The sequence below is a fragment of the Lacerta agilis genome, chromosome 15 (genome assembly GCF_009819535.1).
Source record: "Lacerta agilis isolate rLacAgi1 chromosome 15, rLacAgi1.pri, whole genome shotgun sequence".
Taxonomy (NCBI): domain Eukaryota; kingdom Metazoa; phylum Chordata; class Lepidosauria; order Squamata; family Lacertidae; genus Lacerta; species Lacerta agilis.
In genome coordinates, this window is record NC_046326.1 from 37097881 (window position 1) to 37118649 (window position 20769).

The following is a 20769-nucleotide window of genomic DNA, read 5'->3' on the forward strand; positions in this document are numbered from 1 at the left end:
TTAAAAACTCTCTTTCCCTGTCACCTCACACCCAGTTACCCTAGCAATCTGCAAAACCCCCAGTCTGTGTTCACACCTCAGGGCAAGGGGGAAGGACAGTCCTCTTGCATCGCCAATGGCTCTCAGTGGCCCTGTGTGGTTTCGTAATGGCTCTGGCTTGGCCAGGTCGTTTTGCACAGGCTAGCTCAGGAATTCCTCTGCCGTTTGTGTATCTCCCTTCGCACCCCAAATAACCAAAATCCTACCACTTATTAATTTCTAGGGTTTAGGGAGGGAGATCCAAGTGCACAAAGCGACTTCAAACCAATTGCTACCCTGTCCCATCTCTCCGGCGCAGTTGCAACCCAGACTATCCCTCTCCCTGTCTTTCCTGAAGGGGTTGGAGGTAAGAGGCCCAAAGTTACAGATCCGAGGGTCCCTTTCCTTATTGGTGTGTGTGTTTTGGGTATGTGGGGATCTTAAAAATGCCCCCCTTGCAATAGGAGCCCCAGTGACAGGAGCGATCCAGCCATAAATCACACCGGGCAAGTTGGACTTAGCAAAAACAGAATCTGCACAGGAGTGTCGGGCCTAATGAGTACAGCGCCTTATCTCTGGCAGGTCTTTTCCCCATGAAGCAGTTGCTGAGACTGAAGGTCCCCGCTTCCCCACAGCTACCTAAGTCCCCTCCTCACCAGAGTTTTCCCCAAGCAATCTGAGACTGTACCTGTGTGAAGCTAACTTCTCCTCTGCCCTCTTCATGCCTCTTCTGGTTCTGGGAGACCAGGGAGAAGGGGAGCTTGTCGCAGCAGGAGGGGGAGACCTCCTTGGCTCTTCACCAGCCGGACACATCTCTGCTTCTTAGTCTCTCTCCTCCCACCCTCCTGCTTCTGGGTTGTTGTTTTTTTTTTTGGGTTACAGACTCTCTCTTCTCACTAAGCCCTGTTACCTCTTCAGCTCCCGACCCCTCCTCCTCCCAGGCTTCTCCCTCTGACCTCTCATTGTCATCTCATCACCATTCCCCTGCCCCTGAGCCTTCTTCTCTTGGTGGTTTCCCAGCTGGTTCCTCCAACCACTCTGGGGCACCAAATCTGCTCTTCCGCAGCAGGGAGGTTTTTCCACACAATCGAGCTGTGCCCCAAACCTCCGCCACTCCTCCCCACCCCACCAATCCCCCTTCTTTAGCCCCTAGCCAGGGCCTTGACCCACGCACACCGGAGACAGTGAGGAACAACCACATCTCACCAGCAGGAACAGCAGCACCAGCATCCCTAAGTCTCTTCCACTCCGGGAACTTGGGGGCAGCCCTCAATTAGCCCTCTTCTCCCTCCTTCCTGGCACCGTAGGGCAGGGACAGAGCTGGATTTAAGGCAGCACGACTGTTGCCCCTGCACTAGGTGTGGATCCAAGGGGGCACCTTCTCAAAGCCCGGGAAACACTTGCCCAGCTTTGGGAAAGAGGCGCGAGGGCATTTTAAACTGTGATATTTTAAGATGTTGAAGTGTGCTCTCTCTTTCTTTCTTTCTCTCTCTCTCTCCGTGTGTGTGTGTGTGTGTGTGTGTGTAAAAAAAAATCATGGTGATTAGGGAGTGGAATGGAGTACCCTGGGAAAGGACAGGGCTGGTTGGCCGGAACCCTAAACAGGAGCACTTCTCACTGCAACATTTTGTTGCACGTCCTGCTTGCTGTATTATTTACGGCCTCTTGCAGTGGTTTTTATGAGGAAACCCAATATTGTTACCGCCATCTTGCTGACTGGGATAGTGGCAGAAGGGGCTGGAATGCAAGAAGCAAAGTGTCTGGCCCTAGATGATATTTTTGTCAGGGGCTCCCTGGTTGGCCGTTCCGCCTGCAAGCGAGCACCCACGACAGGTTCACGACACCTGCTATCCATCGCAAGGTGCACTCGTTACAGCCGCAGAAATGGCCTCGCCTTCCCCACATCAAAGTGGGGCCGACGGCAAGGTTTGAGAGCAGGGTTGATGGGTTGCCGCATGCTCTCATGCGCTTGGGTGAATCGCTGGCTCCAGACCAATGACGCCAACCTCGTGTTGTTTGCGCCGTGTGTAGAATGTTGCCAGACTGGTTTGCTGGTAGGTTGGAAGAGCAGCACTCGGGTATCAGTTGCATTCTGGCCGACATCCTTACCATTTTGCCTTGGGGGGGAAATTGCGGTGCTTTTTATTTGTGCGCTTGTGAACTCAGAAGTCTAAGCTTCTTAAGCTGGTGGGCTTGAAATCCACTGGAAGTCCACCCACACTGCAACAAGGGGCTCCCACACAGAGCCCTTCCAGACAGGTGGGGGCTTTTTCTGCAGGTGTAATCTGGAACATGCTATTGATGCAATAGCAGTGCCTTGGTGGCGGATTTTTACTGGGCCATATGCACGCAGTTCTGCTTTATTCGTTGCGTTGTGATGCTTCCCCAATGTTGCCATTGCCGTCTTGATGGGCGCACTTGCCCTGTGATGCAAGAAAAGCAGGGCACACTGATGTAAAAAATGAGGTTTGATTCTTATAACAACACACACACACACACACACACACACACACACACACACCTCACTCCCTGAATATTTGTGGTATGCAAAGTTACAGTATTTAAGTAGCAAGTTACAGGACTCACATGAATTGGAAATGAAGCTGTATGTCCACCCGAAAACCTTTGCCGATGCAAACATTGTTGAAGTTGTGTCATCAGTGAGCACAAATCATCATTGGTGCATCACACCATGATGCCAAAACTTTTCCAGGAAGGGAGTCTTGACGACTTGAGGCAAGAAATGGCAGCATGTGATGGCGTTCTTAACGAATTATAAATCGAGCCAACTGCCAAGTGTGCGTGTAGATGGTACCTCCCGAGAGATACCAGAATCTGGAGTTCAAGGGCAGGTCCCTACCATATATTTAAAGCTTATTCAATGTACGGGGTGTATGGGGTTTTAGGGGAGGGGTAGAACCTCTGGTGGAGGAAGTGTTTGTGCTTCTACTGGGGTTGTTGTCCACCTTTGGTCCCCACCCTGCACTCTGCTCTCACCTGCGGCTCCTGGATGCTGCCAGCATGTGACAGCGGCCGCACCCTGCGAACGGCTTTGACTGGCCAGCCAAACCGGGCGAGGGTAGTGGATGGGTCTCAAACCCTCGTTGAGTTAGGGACTTCCCCTGTGTGTGAGGACAGGCTGACATGTATGCGGTTCTTGTGCAAGTTCTTGATGGGATACCCCTACCCCTGGGGAACGACACAGCTTGAGAGAGGTGTAATTGGTGGTTATTAGAGCTCAGTGCAAAAGTACTTACTTTGCTCTTATTTCTGAGCTGAAAACTATGCATGCACAAAAGGAGGTTTCCCCCTTTTTTGTTTTTTGATTTTTTTTATTAAAAGATTTTCATGCTTGGCAAAGGTACATATAGTGTCTCCGTTTTCAGTTTGTAGGGTCTTTTCCACAGGTCTTTTCTACATTTGGTCTGACACACTGCTATCCTAGGCATTGTGAGATTGGCGGGCCAAGAGAGGTGGGAGAGAGAAGGGAGGGTAGTGTTCTTCTTTTGCATAGTGAATTTGTGGAGCTTTATGTCAGCATCGGACGTGGGTGGCACTGTGGGTTAAACCACAGAGCCTAGGGCTTGCCGATCAGAAGGTCGGCGGTTCGAATCCCCGTGACGGGGTGAGCTCCTGTTTCTCAGTCCCACCTCCTGCCAACCTAGCAGTTCGAAAGCACGTCAAGTGCAAGTAGATAAATAGGTACCGCTCCGGTGGGAAGGTAAACGTTGTTTCCGTGCACTGCTCTGGTTCGCCAGAAGCGGCTTAGTCATGCTGGCCACATGACCTGGAAGCTGTACGCCGGCTCCCTCGGCCAGTAAAGCAAGATGAGTGCCGCAACCCCCAAGTCATCCGTGACTGGACCTAATGGTCAGGGGTCCCTTTACCTTTATGTCAGCGTCATATGGATAGCTTCTTTATCTATTCATTTCTCTTTTTTGCGGGCGGTGCGGGAGATTGGGGAGTCCAGAGCATGGCTGGTTGCATTTTTCATCTGGCCCTTATCAGCACCAGCATGTGGGCCCCATGCAGTTTTTAACTTTGTATGGTAGGCTTGTTCCCACGCATAGTCGTGGACCGCTCTCCGTCCTCCATCCTTGCAAACAAGAGGCATGAGCAGAGTTCCAGGAAACGTTCCAGCCAGGAAAAAGCACCCAAGGAAGGTGCAATGTAGGGTCAGTGAGGGATGTGCCCAGAGGAGAGGGTGTGCGGCTGAGGGTGGGTGGGGGGTGCAGCCCTAGGAGGGAACCCCTTGCCTAGCCAATCCCACGAGGCTGTTGCAAGGATTAAATGGGGAGGGGAAAACAACATGCACCACCCTGAGCTCCATGTAGAAGAAGAGTTTGGATTTGATATCCCGCTTTTCACTACCCGAAGGAGTCTCAAAGCGGCTAACATTCTCCTTTCCCTTCCTCCCCCACAACAAACACTCTGTGAGGTGAGTGGGGCTGAGAGACTTCAGAGAAGTGTGACTAGCCCAAGGTCACCCAGCAGCTGCATGTGGAGGAATGGAGACGCGAACCCGGTTCCCCAGATAACGAGTCTACCGCTCTTAACCACTACACCAAACTGGCTCTTAACCACTACACCAAACTGGCTCTTAACCACTACACCAAACTGGCTTGGGATTTTTTAAAAAGTTGTAATTAGTTTTTTAAAGGTAGGGCCAGCAACTGGCAGTCAGAGGGCCAGATCTGCCCAACACCAAATGGTACCATATGGACTCCTGCAATTGCCCATGATCTCAAGGCAAGAGGATTTTAAATGAACAGTAAATGAGGCGGTCAGGCCACTTGCGGCGATCGCGGGGGACAACAACAGGATATGGGGCTCCGGTTTGTCGCTCCCTTGTTACACTTGCTTTCCAGGAAATAAAATTACTGCCCAAAGGTTTTGGTTTGGCGGTATGTTAGCTGAAAGCCTCCCATGCCCTGTCATTACCTTTTGCTGTAAGCACAATTATGTTCATGTAGGCTTACTCAACGCCGAGATGATTCTGTGCCACAGAATGGTAGAAGCGACGTCATTTGCCTGGTTTTATTTTTCATAACCGTGTTCCAACCTGGACTAGAGCTGGGGAAATAAGCTTCTTTGCTCCTCATTTTAGCTGACCTTTATTCCTCATCACTCGTCTCATTCTCCCCGCAAAAGAAATCTTAAGGGGAAACAGTCAGGAAAACATACTTGCTGGCCGATATGATGACAATGCTTTGTCTCCCAATGCTAGTCTTACTAGTGTGGGGTAGAGTACTGTTATTTACGATGACTATTTTATTATTAGGCTGACTATCTGTATGCTTTTTACTATGCTTTTATCATTGGTGTTTTTTTAATGCCGCACATTGCCCTAGGATCTTTTGATAAAGGGCAGTATATCAATGGAATAGATAATAATCATACTCAAGAGCAAATCCATTGAAAATAATGGCTATGGCTGTTATTGGTTCCATACAGTTCAGTGGGTCTACTCTGAGAAAGGCGCAGAGGCATACAACCCATTTTATATATTTATTTCCGAATATTTTTGTAAGCATCCAACATAGGATCAAATTCCAGAAATGTCTATCCTTTCTATCCAAAGCTGCCATTCCCAACTCTTTCCAATGGGTAATCATGAATGACCCTTCTTCTTCATCTTAGTAGTTCTTTATAATTTGAACGATAAAGAGCCAAAGTTTCCAGATTAGCTGTTGTCTGTGTCTGGTTAATTGAGCCAGATTCCCTTTCGCTTGCCTGCAATCATTATTGTACCAGCCCGGTTTGCCGAAGACCTTGCTGGATGAGTGACTTAGTTTAGTTAAAAATGGTCTTAAATCTACCAGATTTAAGATACCTTCAACAGAATTTAGATGTCCATTAATTGTGTTCTGGTGCACATTCTGTCAATGGGAGCTGTTCAAATGGGCCTGAACTGAATGTTCAACCAAGGTAGGTAAAGGTAAAGGGACCCCTGACCATTAGGTCCAGTCGCAGACGACTCTGGGGTTGTGGCGCTCATCCCTCTCACCCATTATGCTTAATGGGGTCTGCTGCGGAGAGGACCAGCATTGGCTACAGTCTCCTTTCCCCTGCTGGCCCATCCTGAACCAGGCATTTAGGTTTGGGCAAAATATGGCCTACAGACTGGAGCCACTTTAGGTAAGGCAAGCACATTTGAACAAATACTCTACACGTGCATGATTTTTGCACGCAAAATAAATCTGAATCCTTGATGCAGAATTTAGACACTTTCAAAACAGATGACGAATAACTCTTTATTATGTTCCAAATGTCTTCCTAAATTGACATGCCTCCCTTTCCCTCCCTCCCCCTTTTTGAATGGTGTAATTTTAGAACGGTGCAATTTGGGCACGTGATGCAGCTTTTAGCTCCTCCGGCACGTGCCGAGCCTCTTGAAGCAAACAAGTTTTAAAAGGCAGGAGCCTGCGAGCTGGAAGGGGAGAGGCGAGCGGAGCTTCTCCCTCGGTTGGCTTTCCCCCACAAAAGCTGAGCACAAAATGCATCTGGGAGCCGCCGTTCCGTGCTTAAGTTCTTCCCAAGTGCCAAGGCAAAAAAACAACAAAGAACAACCTCTGCGCTTCCATCCTTTTTTTAATCATTGCAAGAGGTGTGAAGGCCCACTCCATACTTTAATAATAGATTACACATCCCACAGCTCTTCCCAAAAGTTCATCGCTGCAGAATGCCAACAAAACATTACATGGTACAGTTTAAAACAGGAGGAGAAGCCGGCCTTCGTAGAGAGCTCTTCACTATCCCATCCACCGTTCAGCAAAACGGTGGGTCTTTTGAGTCAAAGCAAAGGCTCCCGCTTCCCCCTTCAGGCTTTGGAGATGTATCCTTCCCGGATAAGGAAGTCGTAGATCTTTCTGGTTTTGTTCACGTCGATCTTGATGAGGGCTCGTGCCTGGGCAAGCCTCAGGCCGCCTTGCTTCTGGCACTCGTTGACTAAGGCCGCTTTGTACTCCAGGTAGGCTCCGGGGACCAAGCGAACTACCTGGCAGAGCTGGGAGAGAAGGTCAAAGGTCACGCACCCCCCATCAAACATTTCCCCACCCTGCCCATCAACTTCCTCAAGGCTGCACTATCTCGGTAACCCTTCCGTGTAATGGAAATATTTCAAAATCCGAGGAAGGGGAGGAAGCAGTCACCCAAAAATAACATGTAGGTTGATTCCAGCTGCAGAATGGGGAAATGGAGTGTGGGGAGATAGAACACAAGAGTTGGGGAACCCTTTTCAGCCCAAGGGCCGCATTCCCTTCTGGGTAACCCTGCCGGGGGCCACATGCCAGTGGTGGGCGGGGCGAAGGGCAAAAGTGCACAGAGCAATGAATACGAATGTTAATAATAATAATAATAATAATAATAATAATAATAATAATAATAATATTTATTATTTGTACCCCGCCCATCTGGCTGGATTTCTCCAGCCACTCTGGGCGGCTTCCAACAAAAATCAGATACAAAAATATCATACATTAAAAACTTCCCTGAAAAGGGCTGCCTTGTATTTCATGCAGCAGACTTGCTTCTATGCACCTCTTGCCCACCCTCCATCCAGATAAGCAAGAAGCATTATTAGAATCCACCATCTTGCTCCAGCCAGGCACAAACGCTCTATGGGGTTGCAAAGCGAGACCCACAAGGGGTGGAGTCTGGGCTTGGAGGGTGTGGCTAGCGAAGGGGTGTGGCCTCTGGGCTGTGGCTCCCTAATTCTCTACTGCAGCGTTCTAGACACACCTTCCGAAAGTGGGTGCCTTTCAGCGAGTCATTACAAATGGAGACATGATAGGAACCGCACATGCCCTCCAATAATCCAAAAAGGCCACGTGTTTTATCATCCGCCGAAGGTGGGCAAAACCCAGCCTTCCAAATCTCTGCCTGCGTTTGTGTGCGTTGGCAGGGAAGGAAGAAGAGCTTGCTCCCTCGCAGCACTAGGAAATATAACCGACCTGGGGAGAGGGGGCTAGCAACGACTGACGGAGCCTGACGGGAGACATGCCAATAAGGACAGCTGCCTCTTAATCCCCCGCAGTCAGGCCAAGCCTGCTCCCTTTTATATCTTTTCACAAAATTGGCACTCGGCTCTGCCCAGCGATAACAGAGCCAGAACAGTTATGCGGAGCAAGGCTCTGCAGGCGGGAGTTCTTAAATCCTGGAAGTTTATTACCAAGGCAAACCCCCAGCCTCTCCCGGAGACTGAAATGGGGCTTCTGCAAAAGGCCTGCAGTCCAATTTAGCAAAGCAGCAACAACAGCAGCAGCTGGTCTCCAAAATCCAGCTCGCCTCTGAAGTTCCCAGCGCTATATAATGACCCCATTGGAGACACCAGCTGCTTATTTCCCCTGCTCCTCCTTCCTTTTAATAAGGAAATGCTCTGACAAAACCTCCGGCAGGAACGAGACGGCGAGAGCAGAACGTCTCGGGAAAACGCAGCTCCTTCTCGGTGCCGCAGACAAGGCGGCTTCACCTGTAACAGAGGAAGGCACCCGAAATGCCAATTTAGTAGCTAACTGGTGGTCTGTTTTGTCAGGCCGGGAGAGCTTATGGGAAAAGGCTGCACATCTAAGATTTGCCTGGGAGGAGCAAAGGAAAGTAGCCCCAAAGGGAATTGGTGTTATCAAGTGGCCCCAGAGGAGGGCTGGAGAACTATTGTTGCCGTCTCAAAATAAATCATGGCCCTTTTCTTCTGAACGAGCTCACTTACCCTCAACCCTGCTTCTTTTTACACACACACACACACAAACACAAACACACACACACACACGGCAGCATAGACACATAGATCCACACTTGGGCACACACGTCTTTTTTCAATATAAGACTAGCTGAGCTGAGGTGGAGGTGTTCAGACCCTGTTTGCAGATGCTTGGACACAGAAAGGTGCCATTGGTCTGTTTAGCTCAGTGTTGTCTACGCTGAGTGACTGCAGGGTTTCAGGAGTGGGGGTTTCTCCTCCTGACCTGCCTGGAGATGCTTGGGCACTGAACCTGGGACCTTCTGAGTGCAAATCAGATGCCCTGCCACTGAGCTAGAGCTCTTCCTTAAAGGGCTCTGGTAACTTAGGAATGTAGCCCTCCTGGCTAAGATCGGACAGGCCCTGCCCCTGTTGAACATCTGGTGCCTGGTGATGACTAAGTGTCCATCTCTTCTATTTTATGGTTATTTTTAACCAAGTTTGTGCTGCGTCCCTTTTGTATTCCTCCTATATTCCTACTGCACACTGTTTAGAAATTGGGAGTTTTAAATTGTATATACATTATGTAAATAAAATAAGTGTGGAGCTAATGACATTCTCTTAAGAATGTTGCCCAGCAATATAATCCTATACATAACAAATCTAGTAGCACACTTGCGGTTTTGTAACAGTGGGCAACATTACAAAGAATCAAGTGAACTGGTAATTAGGGCAGCCTTGTAAACAAGCCCATGGAAGTTACTAGCCTGCTAGCAGGTGGTAGAGGGTTCAGGCACTCTGTCCCTTTTGCAGCAGCTCACTGACAACCTGTGCTGTGCACAGAGCAGGGGCTTTGCTCCCCCGATAGCCTGCTTTGCTTCGATGCTGAGTGCAGCGGAGGGGAGAAGCACTCTGTGCCTCCTCAGCAAGCCTGCTGCCTCCCGTGCGCGATTCTATGCACTCACCAGCATGCATCTCCTCACTGCCTGTGGCCACCAGGCTAGCTCTTAAATACAAGGCTGAACTAGAGCAAACGATCCCTTGCAACGTGTGCCTCAAACTCTCATTGCAATAATTTCACGTCTTTCAGCCAGACCAGGTTGTTGTGGGGAGGACTGTGGCTCTATGATGAGAAGAGCATCTGCTTTGCCTGCAGAAGGTCCCAAGTTCATCCCCAGGTAGGCAGAACTGTACCCTTGCCTGTAGACAATACCGAGCTAAATGGACCAATGGTCTGACTTGGTATAAGGCACCTTCCCGTGCTCCTATGCAGGCCCTGAAATTAGCTACCTGCGTTGTAACTGTTTTTGACTCGGCTTATGGTTTACTGTTGCTTGAGAGGCCAATGGCCCTTTAAAGCTGCGGTTTCCCCAGACAGCCTCTGTTCCCCACCTACCTCCTTTTCTTTCTCGTTAAGTTTCTCTGTGCCTGGGAGACCAGTGAGGTTCAGTGGCGGTGCGCTCCGTCTACCTGCGAGGAGGTAATAAAAGCAGCATAAACATCCAGCCACGGTTAACAAGGAGCTGGTGGCTCTGAAAATCAACTTCTGCTGTTCCTGAAAACGCTGCAGCAGTTGGTGGGGGGTGGGTGGGAAGTCAGGATAGTCAAAGCGGTGCCTGTAGAGAGCAACAACTATGGTTTCCAAACAAAATAGAAAATTCTTTCCCGTGTGCACACGAAAGCTCATACCAAGAACAAACTCAGTTGGTCTCTAAGGTGCTACGGGAAAGAATTTTCTATTTTGTTTCGACTATGGCAGACCAACACGGCTACCCACCTGTAACTGGAACTATGGTTTCCAAAGTTGTTGTTTTTTTTACTCCTTTGATGACTACAGTATCTACAGTCCTAGTGTGCTATTTTGAGAGCACCAAAAAAAGGGGGGGGGAAACATTAGCCTCTGACACACGTGACAAAGGTTCACTGACATTATAGTACCAATGCAGGAAGAACAAAAATGAATGCTGTGGCCCTCCAGATGTTGCTAGATTGATTGATTGATAACAGGATGAAACTCCCGTTGCCCCAGAGCACCTGTCATGTCGGCTGGGGCTGGTGGGAATTTCGAATCTGACAGCATCTAGAGCAGGCATCCCCAAACTTGGCCCTCCAGCTGTTTTGGGACTACAACTCCCATCACCCCTAGCCAACAGGAACAGTGGTCAGGGATGATGGGAATTGTAGTCCCAAAACAGCTGGAGGGCTGAGTTTGGGGATGCCTGATCTAGAGGGCCGTAGGATCCCCGCCCCAAAAGAGATGAAGGTGGCGCGGAAAGGATTTGAGATAATACATCATATGCTGTTGTTTTCCCCCAAAATCTGTTTTTTGAGTTGTGTGTGCTTTTATGAGTTTGACACAGTGTCGACCTCTGTGTTTCGGCTAATAATATCTTTTAAAGTTTATGGGGGGGGGTGATCCACAGCTCAGGCTCAATCCCTGGCATCTCCAGCGACGAAGGGTTTCAGGTAGCAGAGTTGCGAGACACAGATGTCTGAGAACGGGGGAGAGCTGCTGCCAGTCAGAGCAGACAATACTGGGCTGGATGGACCAGTAGTAAGTAAGACGCTCAGGGTGCCTTGCACTTTGCATTGTTTATTTTTGGTTCCTGCAACAAGCCTAGGCACTGTACCTTCCTGGGGGTGGGAAGTATAAGTCAGGTTTAGGCAAAAGCAGGTATTAAAGGGAGTGGGGGAAGCCTTCCAGGAAGCCATTGGTGTGGGAGAGGTTGGAGGGCTGGAACGTTTGTGACTGGGGGCCTTCAATAATGTGTCTGGGTTGCTGTGAATAGGATGAGGACTCCCAAACTGATGGGGAATTAGATGCCAAATGGGCTTCAACATTTAACGTACTTGGATTTTGCTTTATATCAGGGACAGGGAGTCTGTGGCCTTCTGGATGTTGCTGATTCCAACTCCCATCAGCCAGCATGGCCAACGGTCAGGGATGATGGGAGTTGTAGTCCAGCAACATCTGGAGAGCCAGATGTTCCCCTCCCCTGCTGTGCATAATAGCTTTTTGATTGCAAGCTACTCCAGCCTGTGGGAATGAGCAGGATAAAAACCCCTATCAACGTGTTTATTTACTCAGCAGTTAAAAGCCCCACTGAGCTCAATGGTACTTAAGTGTATTTACCAGGAAGTAAGTGCCGCTGGGTTTTCATGGTATGCAATTCCTGGCAAATGTGCTTAGGACTGCAGGCAAAAGCAGGGAAGTGCAATTTGCTCAGCTGCTTAAGTGGGGATTTGAACCTGGCACATTCAGCTGTGAATGCAACAGACTGCCCTCCCCCCCCCCCCAAAAAAACTTGAACCACACCTAACCCTCACACTATGCAAAGTGGGGCAATTAAGGGTGACTGAGACATGTCTATTAGGCTCAGTGTGCTGCGTGGAAAGAAACGTGGCTGCGTTACTCACACACATTCAGGCTTGTGAGATATAATTGCTGGAAATCTGCAGCCGTGTAATGGCTAAGAGCCCCTATTAGAAAACGAGCTGTCAAGAGGGAAATCTCTCTTCTTTTTAAATAGTACCCACATTCAAGCAGCCTCCCTTTCGCCTCCATCTTGAGGGGCCCCAAAGCAGCATTAACTACTAATGTCTTTTAATACGTTCCTGGCTCCAGTTCTACCAACGTCAAATATTGCATATGGACCACTGGTTTGGGGGAAAGACGGCCGAGGGACCTCTTCACAGAGGAGCTGGAGACACAGCTCACAGCCCCTGTATGCGCAGGCAGCCACACGCTTGATTGCAACATGACTGAAATAAGTCCTTGTCAAGCCAGGACTGAGCTCATGACCCTGGAAGAGAAGTGTGTGTGTTTGTGTTTGTGTGTGTGTGCTTGTTCTCCCAGCATTCTGTTTTGGCTCGTTTATTCTATTCATTCTTGCATCTATATCCCACCTTTCCTCCAAGGAGCTCAAGGCGGTTCTCGCCCTCTCCTGATTATCCTCACAACAACCCAGTGAAGGAGGTTTGGCTGAGACTGTGGTCACCCGGTCAGCTTCAAGCAGCTAAGTGGGGATTCGAACCCTGGTCTCCCAGGTCGCACTCTAACCAGCACACCACGCTGGCTGCCAAAGATTTTGGAACATAGGAAATTTGGAAGCTGCCTTATACTGAACTTATTGTGAACTGGCTGAATTGATTGGCAGTGGCGATCCAGGGTTTTGGGCAGGGCTCCTTCCTCCAACAGCTCCGCCTGGAGATGCTGGGGAATGTTGTACCATAGACTGCGGCTTTTTCCATGAATAGACCTTCAAAGGACAGAGGTTTCCCATCCCAGGGGTAGCACCTCCGAGAGGCCCCTGCTCTGCTGCGGTTGGACTGGTGGCTTCTCAATGCCTGTTTCCTGGTCAGCAAGGAGTTTGGGTGGGAGGAATCGGCAGTTGTCCAGCATGCGGAAACCTAGTCCTTCCTTTTAATAATAGGGTGGTGTGGGATTAGTAGCGCATTAACTGCTAATGGGTATGGCTTGTTTTCCCCATTTCTAGCAGCACTGAAACTGGTGCAAGGGCTGGAAATGTGGGCGGAGCCTGGAAAACACTCACCTGAATTTGAGGTCACGGGCATCGTGGGACTCAGGCCAGAATCTCTGAAAATGAAAATTTAAAACAAAACGTATTACGAATAAGCCTCGTGTGGCACGAGAATAGGTCACACACACACTTTTTTCCCACGTGCAAAAAAGGCCCCCCCCCCTCAATCTCAGCTGAGCTATTTTATACTCCCTGGGCCTGGCTATCTCGTGCTGGCTCCGCCCCCTCGCTGAGGTTGGTGGGCATTACAAGGAGAGCCCTTAAACGGGCAGAGCTCTGGCCTAAAGTCTAGCGCTGCACCCCCCTCTGCGAGTGTCTGGTCTGCCTGGACAAGCAAGCTCAAGAGTAGCAGTGAGGCCCCGGTGGCTGAGGATGCCAGCCTTCAATGGCTCCAGAGTCGCCATCTCTGGGGCTTTTGGCTTGGGGCGTGGGCCTCTGGACTTTCTGGTTGCCTGCATCAGCCTGCATTACTGGAAGGCAGGATTGTGACAGGCTAAAGTGCAGGAAAGGACCTGGAATATATGGTAGGGAAGGCACAGATATTTCATGAAAAGTAAGACACAAGTTATACTGGGAAGCACATGGGCAATGCCTGCTGAATTCTCGGAAGACAGAGAATGGGCTAAATTATTATTATTATTTATTTTGGCACAGAGTATACATGTTCCTGGTTGGCAAGGCTTATCCTGGGTTTTCCCAGAATAGGCGCTCCCACCTGGGTAGGAAACATGAATTCCTGTTTTACCAGATTGTGTTCTTAAAGTCGCTTAGCTCCACCTTTCTTTCATTAACGAGAATTTTGGTCCTAGGCAGATATTTCGTGGCAAAATTGATACAGAAGAATATCCTTAAAAGCAGATTACTTTTTTGTATTATGCCACACCCACACACAAACCCCCATTTGCTTATTCTGGGTTTACGAAACAGCTGCTCCCTGCCAATTTTGCTCTGGTTTCACTAGAAACCAACCACCTCCAAGCCCTCATTTTTGGTCGACATACATGTCCGCTTGCCGGCTGAGCCACTGCTGACAGGCGCTGCTGTCCTGGATGTACTGGAGGACTTCGGAGAGCATCGTGCGCTTCAGGCACTCCTCCTCGCGGGTCTTTTTGAGCCGGTCATACGTTCTTGCACCTGCGCCAAGAAAACAGGCATTGATACAGCTCGCCAGACAAGCGAACTGCCACAGGCAGCTGACCCATGCTAAGAAGGCAAAGCAGTAATTATTGGACCTAAGTTAGCCAGACCCATGCACTTCCAATGGCTCTGCCCCGAGAAGGGCTGATGTTGGATACAAGACATATGTACGTTAGATGTCAAGCGTGGTAGATGTTGACATTCACCAGCAAGTCCTAATGCTGTAGTGCTGGGAAATCCCAGCATTTGCTAGTTCTAGCGGCAATAATTTACACGCGGAAAGTTTTTCAGCCCGAGGGCCGCATCTCCTTCAGCACAGTCTTCTGGAGGCCACATGCCAATGTTGGGCGAGGCCAGAGGCAGCGTGGGTGGGACAATGAATTTATTTGGAGGCTAGGAGTTGTACAGGAGGCTGCGTTCCACACATATACCTACCCCTCTCCTCCATCCAGGGAAACAAGGCGTTATCGGAGTTCAAGGACACATTCCAGCCGGGCAAAAACACTCTAGGTGCAAAGCAGCCAGGAGGGGATGTGAGCTAGGGAGTGTCCCAAGGGCCAAATAAAAGAGGCTTTTTTTTGGGGGGGGGGTTTACATAACCAGCTACAAGAGCCAAGGGTCTCTCATCCTGCCAGTGAATTACTGACCTGTTTTCAATTTGAGATTGAAGTGAGCTCAGGGTTAGTTGCTCAGGGATAATTTGTCACGAAAACCAGCTTTGCTTTGGGGGGGGGGGGTCTCGAATATCCAAAGGCTTAGAAACTCCTTCTTCAAGAGACAGCTAGGCTAAGTTTGTCCTGTCTTCTGAGCAGAAAATCAAAAAGCCCAAAGCAACCACTCAAAAGCCATCTTGGCATGAAATGGTGTATGAATAAGTAAACAAACAAATAAATAAATAAAAAGATTATGATATGTGAGTTCGTCTGCTGACACAGCAGAGAGGTTTGTCTCTCTCCCTGCTCCCCCGCAAAGCAGGAAGCTAGATTCTGATGACAAGGCAGGTAGAAATAGTCTTCCCTCTGATGAAAGGCACTCCTGCATTCGTGAGTCAAACAGGTAATTCCCCAACGCATTCAGAACTGGTCACTGCTGCAGAATCCAGCCATTTGCCTTGTGGGGCATTCCCTAAATAATCACGGGATTCAAAGCAGTTCAAATTGCTGCTTAACCCCACCCCCAAAAGTACAACGGACTGACACGCAAATGAACATATTTATGGATGGAAATTACTTACGATACGCCCTGCTTTGAATCAAGTGCCACAGCAGCCCAGCCATGGCTAACTTATTCAGCATGTACTTACTGCAGAAATTGGTGATCCCTGCCGTCCTGTACTCCTGAAGTCGTTTGATTTCCCTTCGCAGCTCAAACTCCACTGGGTAGAATAACAGAGACATTAAAAAAAAGAGGAATGGGAAAAGGTCCCCCCCTGGGTGCCGTATCCACTGCTATACAACCCTGGCTCTTTGTACGTAATGCGGTAGCTGGAGTCGAGTACAGATCCCTCAGAATTTCAGCCCTACCAAGTTTCTAGCTGTCTTTTGAAAAGGCATTTATTAATATTCATTATTTGTTGTAAATGTGGGGAACATGTGCCCCCCCTATGTATACAGGATAAACAACCGTTAACAAAGGAACTCAGATCTACAATGCTTCCATTGGGTGGGAGCATCCGTGTATGGGGGGGGGACGGGGACAGGCAGACAGGCCGAGACAACTGCTGAAGTACTTTAATGCAACAAGTCTCTCGAAAAGCTGGCGTGGGAGCCAAGTGGCTGCAGACATGTTAATGAAAGTGACAAAGGGGAAACCGGGTCTCTCTGAGCCAATCTGCGGCCTGAGAAGAGAGACGGCAAAGCCAGGGAAGGTAGATCGGTGATGCCAGAAACGTGACCCAAAGTCCGAGCTAGCCATCTTGAACGGGGATTAGGCACCAGTGTTTGGAAGAGCGGCTTCTTGTAAAACCGCTAAAAAAAAAAAACTACTTTCAGGGGTGGGAAACAGTTTTTCAGCCTGAGGGCTGCATTCCCTTCTGGGGACCATGTGCCAATGGTGAGTGGGGACAGAGACAAAAGTGGAAGCAGCAATGAATGTAAAATCTGCCTTCATACACTAGGCTAATTTCTACACACACATATCCTTCTCTATCTTCCATTGGATAGAAGTGTTGTCAGAGCTCAAGGGCACATCTGTGGGGTGTGAACCAGGGACAGTGAGGGGTTTGGTCTGGGGGGAGTTTTGAGGGCCAGGCAGAGAAGCCTGGAGGGCCACATTTGGCCCCCCAGGGCTGAGGTTCCTCAACCCTGTGCTACACATTAGGCTATAGAATATGGTATACCCTTATGAGTGAAGGTGTGCAAAAGCTAAGAGGGCGAGTTGGAAAATTCCCCGGTTTCTTTTTGGCCAGAAACTGGATTGAGGTCCTAAGACTAACCTACCTCACAATATTGTAAGGATAATCTGGAGAGGGAGAAAGCCATGCATGTCACCATGGAGGAAAGGCGAGATATTAATGTAATAAAAGAATTTAAAATGGCTTTATTTGTAAACTGCTTGAAGGTTTTTTTTTAATTGAAAGGCATAAATAATTATTACATGTGTCTATGAAGCACACTGAGTTCTCTGAAGTGCTATATAAGTGCCACATATAAATGCTAAAATTATTATTATTACTCTTAATGTTTATTTGCTTCCAAGCAATTAATGGCGATGCGTCAGGGAAGTGGAGAGCAAACCGATCTATTGATTGCTGCCTTTTCAGAAACACGAGCAGCACCTGCACTTGATCACGTTAAGGGACATTATGAGCTAAATGTTTTTTCAAAAAACCTTTCCCGAGCAACTAATTAGAAAACTTTTAGATCTCAATAAAACCGCAACTATGCAGAAACTGCCGCTCCCATTTCTGTGAAAAGTCCCTGGCGTGGAGCACAGAAACAGCTTTGAAGTTGTTGATGCAGGTTGGGAGTTTCATCAAACAGAAATAAGAGGAAATGTAGAGGGGAATAATCGTTTACAACTGCCTCTGCTGGAATGCAGAGAGGCCAATTAAAGATTGTTAATTATGCAAACTAGATGAGTGGTTAGATGATGGAAGAGTGAGGCACCTCTGAAAGGCAAAGCCTCTGACAGGATGCTAAGTCATGGGATCCCCGTGACCTGCCACTTAGTGGCAGCCTTGTAAAAATCATGCTGAAATTCTGTCAGCAAGTAGAAGAGAAGGAGTTTGGATTTGATATCCCCCTTTATCACTACCCTAAGGAGTCTCAAAGTGGCTAATGTTCTCCTTTCCCTTCCTCCCCCACAACAAACACTCTGTGAGGTGAGTGGGGCTGAGAGACTTCAGAGAAGTGTGACTAGCCCAAGGTCACCCAGCAGCTGCATGTGGAGGAGCGGAGACGCGAACCCGGTTCACCAGATTACAATCTACCACTCTTAACCACTACACCACACAAGTGCTTTCTGGGACAGATTTTCTAATAATAAAACAACTCATTGGAGGGCTGGAAAACTCCTGAAGTTCAGGAGCCTCTGAGTTCCTCATTTCTACAGCTGTTTCTGTCTCATCCCTCCCCCTCCCTCCCACAAAAAAGTGACATTCACATGCTTGGGGTGGTTATCTGCAAAACTGAATATTTGGTTTCTGTGAGGGTAGAACTATTTCATGTATCACTTTGCATCAGAGAACAGAGCACTGTTTCCTTACGGGTAAAAGTGCAGAGACTTTGCTTAATTGTGGGTTGCTCCTTTGTGCTTATGCTGTTCCTTATTCAAAGCCGAGATCAATCAGTAACTGTACTTGAATGAGGGCCAGCTTCTCTGCTCTGGACAACTGGGTTAATTTCACAACACCTTGCACAAGATGTTGTGTGTGTGTGTACATGTGTCAGCAACTACTGCCTAGAAACCTGTTGCTTTGTTCCAGCGACATGAATCACAACTGTGCTATATACATGAGAGTTTTGCTTCAAGACATGAAAAAACAACAACACAGATATTTGCTGCATGCTAGCTTGGGCAAACAAAAAAGCAAATATAGCTGTCACAGTTGGAACAAACTCGCGAACTGCATAAAACCAGTCACTGGACAAAGCAGGAGGTTTTGATCCCTTTCCCCAGAAAGTTTTGATCCCTTCAAAAATGACAGAACAGGTTATGTGCGATCATTTCTCTCAACCTATTTTCTTTGCTGATCTCCTGTCCTAAAAGATGGGGTCGGGAGCATCTGTGGCCAGCATGGCCAATAGAGTCAGGGATGATGGGGGCTGGGAAAGCCAGAGGTCTGGCCACTCCTCTCCACACCATTGTCTTCCTTACAAGATGTGCTTTTGGAAATAAAACCTTAAGAAGCCCTCGGCAGACTTTGCGGCCATAAAACAGCCTGTAATAAAGCTATTTATAATACCACTTTTGACCTTCTAACTGGAATATCCAGACTGGTGAGTGTACTTTATAGTTAAAATGCTAAGGACCGGGCAGGACACGAACACACATCTATCGGCTTCCAGATGTTGCTGGGCTTCATCTCCCATCGTCCCTGACCATTGGCCAGGCTGGCTGGGACTGATGAGAGCTGGAGCTAAAAGGTTGGAAAGTAGGAGCCAGTGTGGTGTAGTGGTTAAGAGCGGTAGACTCGTAATCTGGGGAACCGGGTTCGTGTCTCCACTCCTCCACAAGCAGCTGCTGGGTGACCTTGGGCTAGTCACACTTCTTTGAAGTCTCTCAGCCCCACTCACCTCACAGAGTGTTTGTTGTGGGGGAGGAAGGGAAAGAAGAATGTTAGCCGCTTTGAGACTCCTTCGGGTAGTGAAAAGCGGGATATCAAATCCAAACTCTTCTTCTTCTTCTAGAATCCATCACTCAAGCAACGAAAGGAAACCAAATCCCATGCACAAAATATTTTTTGTGTGTGCCTACATGTGTGTCCACACCCACCTGTGGTTCTTTTAAGAGCTTGGCACAGCTCCAAAGCTTGCATCCCCCGATGGCAGGAGCTGAGAACCTTCAGCTCTCCAGATGTTACTGAAATACAACTCCCATCAGCCCTAGCAGTCACGGCCAATGGCCAGGGATGATGGCAATTGTCGTTTGGCAACATCTGGAGGGCCAAAGGTTCCGCGCACAGGGGCTGACTCAATAAAAAGTTTTCACAATTTCCTGCCTTTTTTTACTGTAGCGCAATTGCGGCGGAAACTGTATATGCCAATGATATTTGGGGAGGGAAACTTTTACAGCTTATATAAATAGAGAGAATTCATGTGTGATCCCTAGCATTGTGCAACGTGAAAAGAGCATGAAAAGACAGAAGACCAGGTGATGCCTACATGCGTGACTTTCTATGAACTTGTCGTGCTCCGTTGGCCCCAGGATCCTTGCAAAGCGCCTCATGCTCTCGTAAAGATCTTGAACCTCTTTTGGGTACCTTCTTTCCAGAACTGCAGGACAAGGGGAGGACACAGAAAGCTGCTTTCTTAGCAAAGCAGAAAAATGCAGATTCAAAGGAAACAACATGAATGCGACGCTGCTGCTTCTCGGGTGGAGTCCGCGAAGCATGTGCAGGTCAGATAGAAGTGATTGTGCGCTTAGCTGAAAATTCCCTATTCATGGCTATTTATTCTTAACCATTCTCCTTAAATGGGTTCTCTCCAGGGCTCTGGTCCGTTTTCGAGTGGTGGCTGGTGCCCATTGGGACTGGTGGGGCAGAAGGCAGGGAAGCCACTGGTAGGTGGAGCCAGAGCCAGTGATTGGCCAATGACAAGGGGGACTGACTTATTCCAGTTTTGCCCTCCTCCGCCTCCCTGCTGGTTTCTACAAGAGCAACCCTGAGACTAAGCAGGAGGAGAAAGCGGGCAGGCAGGGGTGGCACCCCCTGAACTGGCTGCAGGCAGGGGCTGGCTGAGGGAAGGGGAGGCTGAGTTGGTGGGGCAGTGTGCCATTTTCCCTAATGGATCAGTCTCCAGTGCTATTTTCCATCACTGAAATGCGTTCCATTGTGTTAGCCTGCTTGTGTGTTCATGTATCTACCCATAGAACCCCTCCTCTCAAACCTCTTAAAAATTTGCAGCTGTTCAGTTCAAGCAACACCAACACAACATCTGGTTATGCGGGGCACAGATATTACACCTTGTAAGCATGTAGATATTGGGGCTTCAAGTTATCAGGAATGGATTCACATTTTTTCTGCTTAGCAGAATCCGTCCATTCTGGGTCAGTTAGTACCGAGATGACAATCCCAGCAGGCCAAAGGAGGTGTGGGTGACCATAGTATGTGGCTACCGGACATTTTGTCTCCAGCTTAATAACAATAATACACGTGCGTTTTAAGTAGCCTTTTTGAAAAAAAATGGAATAATATGCTGCTGTTGCATGGGCTAAAGTGGCCTCTCACCCAAGAGG

The 20769-nt window shown here is 48.6% G+C and overlaps 1 protein-coding gene across 3 annotated transcripts in view; it reads right to left on the minus strand.

The window, feature by feature from the left end:
* Positions 1-6591: 6591 nt before the first annotated feature.
* TADA2A (transcriptional adaptor 2A) overlaps positions 6592-20769 on the minus strand; it is a 32019-nt gene continuing 17841 nt past the window's right edge. For all 3 annotated transcript variants that reach the window (XM_033171815.1, XM_033171817.1, XM_033171814.1), the window contains exons 11-16: positions 19698-19808; positions 15677-15748; positions 14238-14370; positions 13249-13292; positions 10092-10165; positions 6592-7024 (exon numbers count right to left, since the gene is read on the minus strand). In XM_033171815.1, coding sequence (XP_033027706.1) covers positions 6839-7024; positions 10092-10165; positions 13249-13292; positions 14238-14370; positions 15677-15748; positions 19698-19808 — 620 coding nt within the window. In that variant the 3' untranslated portion in view covers positions 6592-6838. The remainder of the gene's footprint in view (positions 7025-10091; positions 10166-13248; positions 13293-14237; positions 14371-15676; positions 15749-19697; positions 19809-20769) is intronic.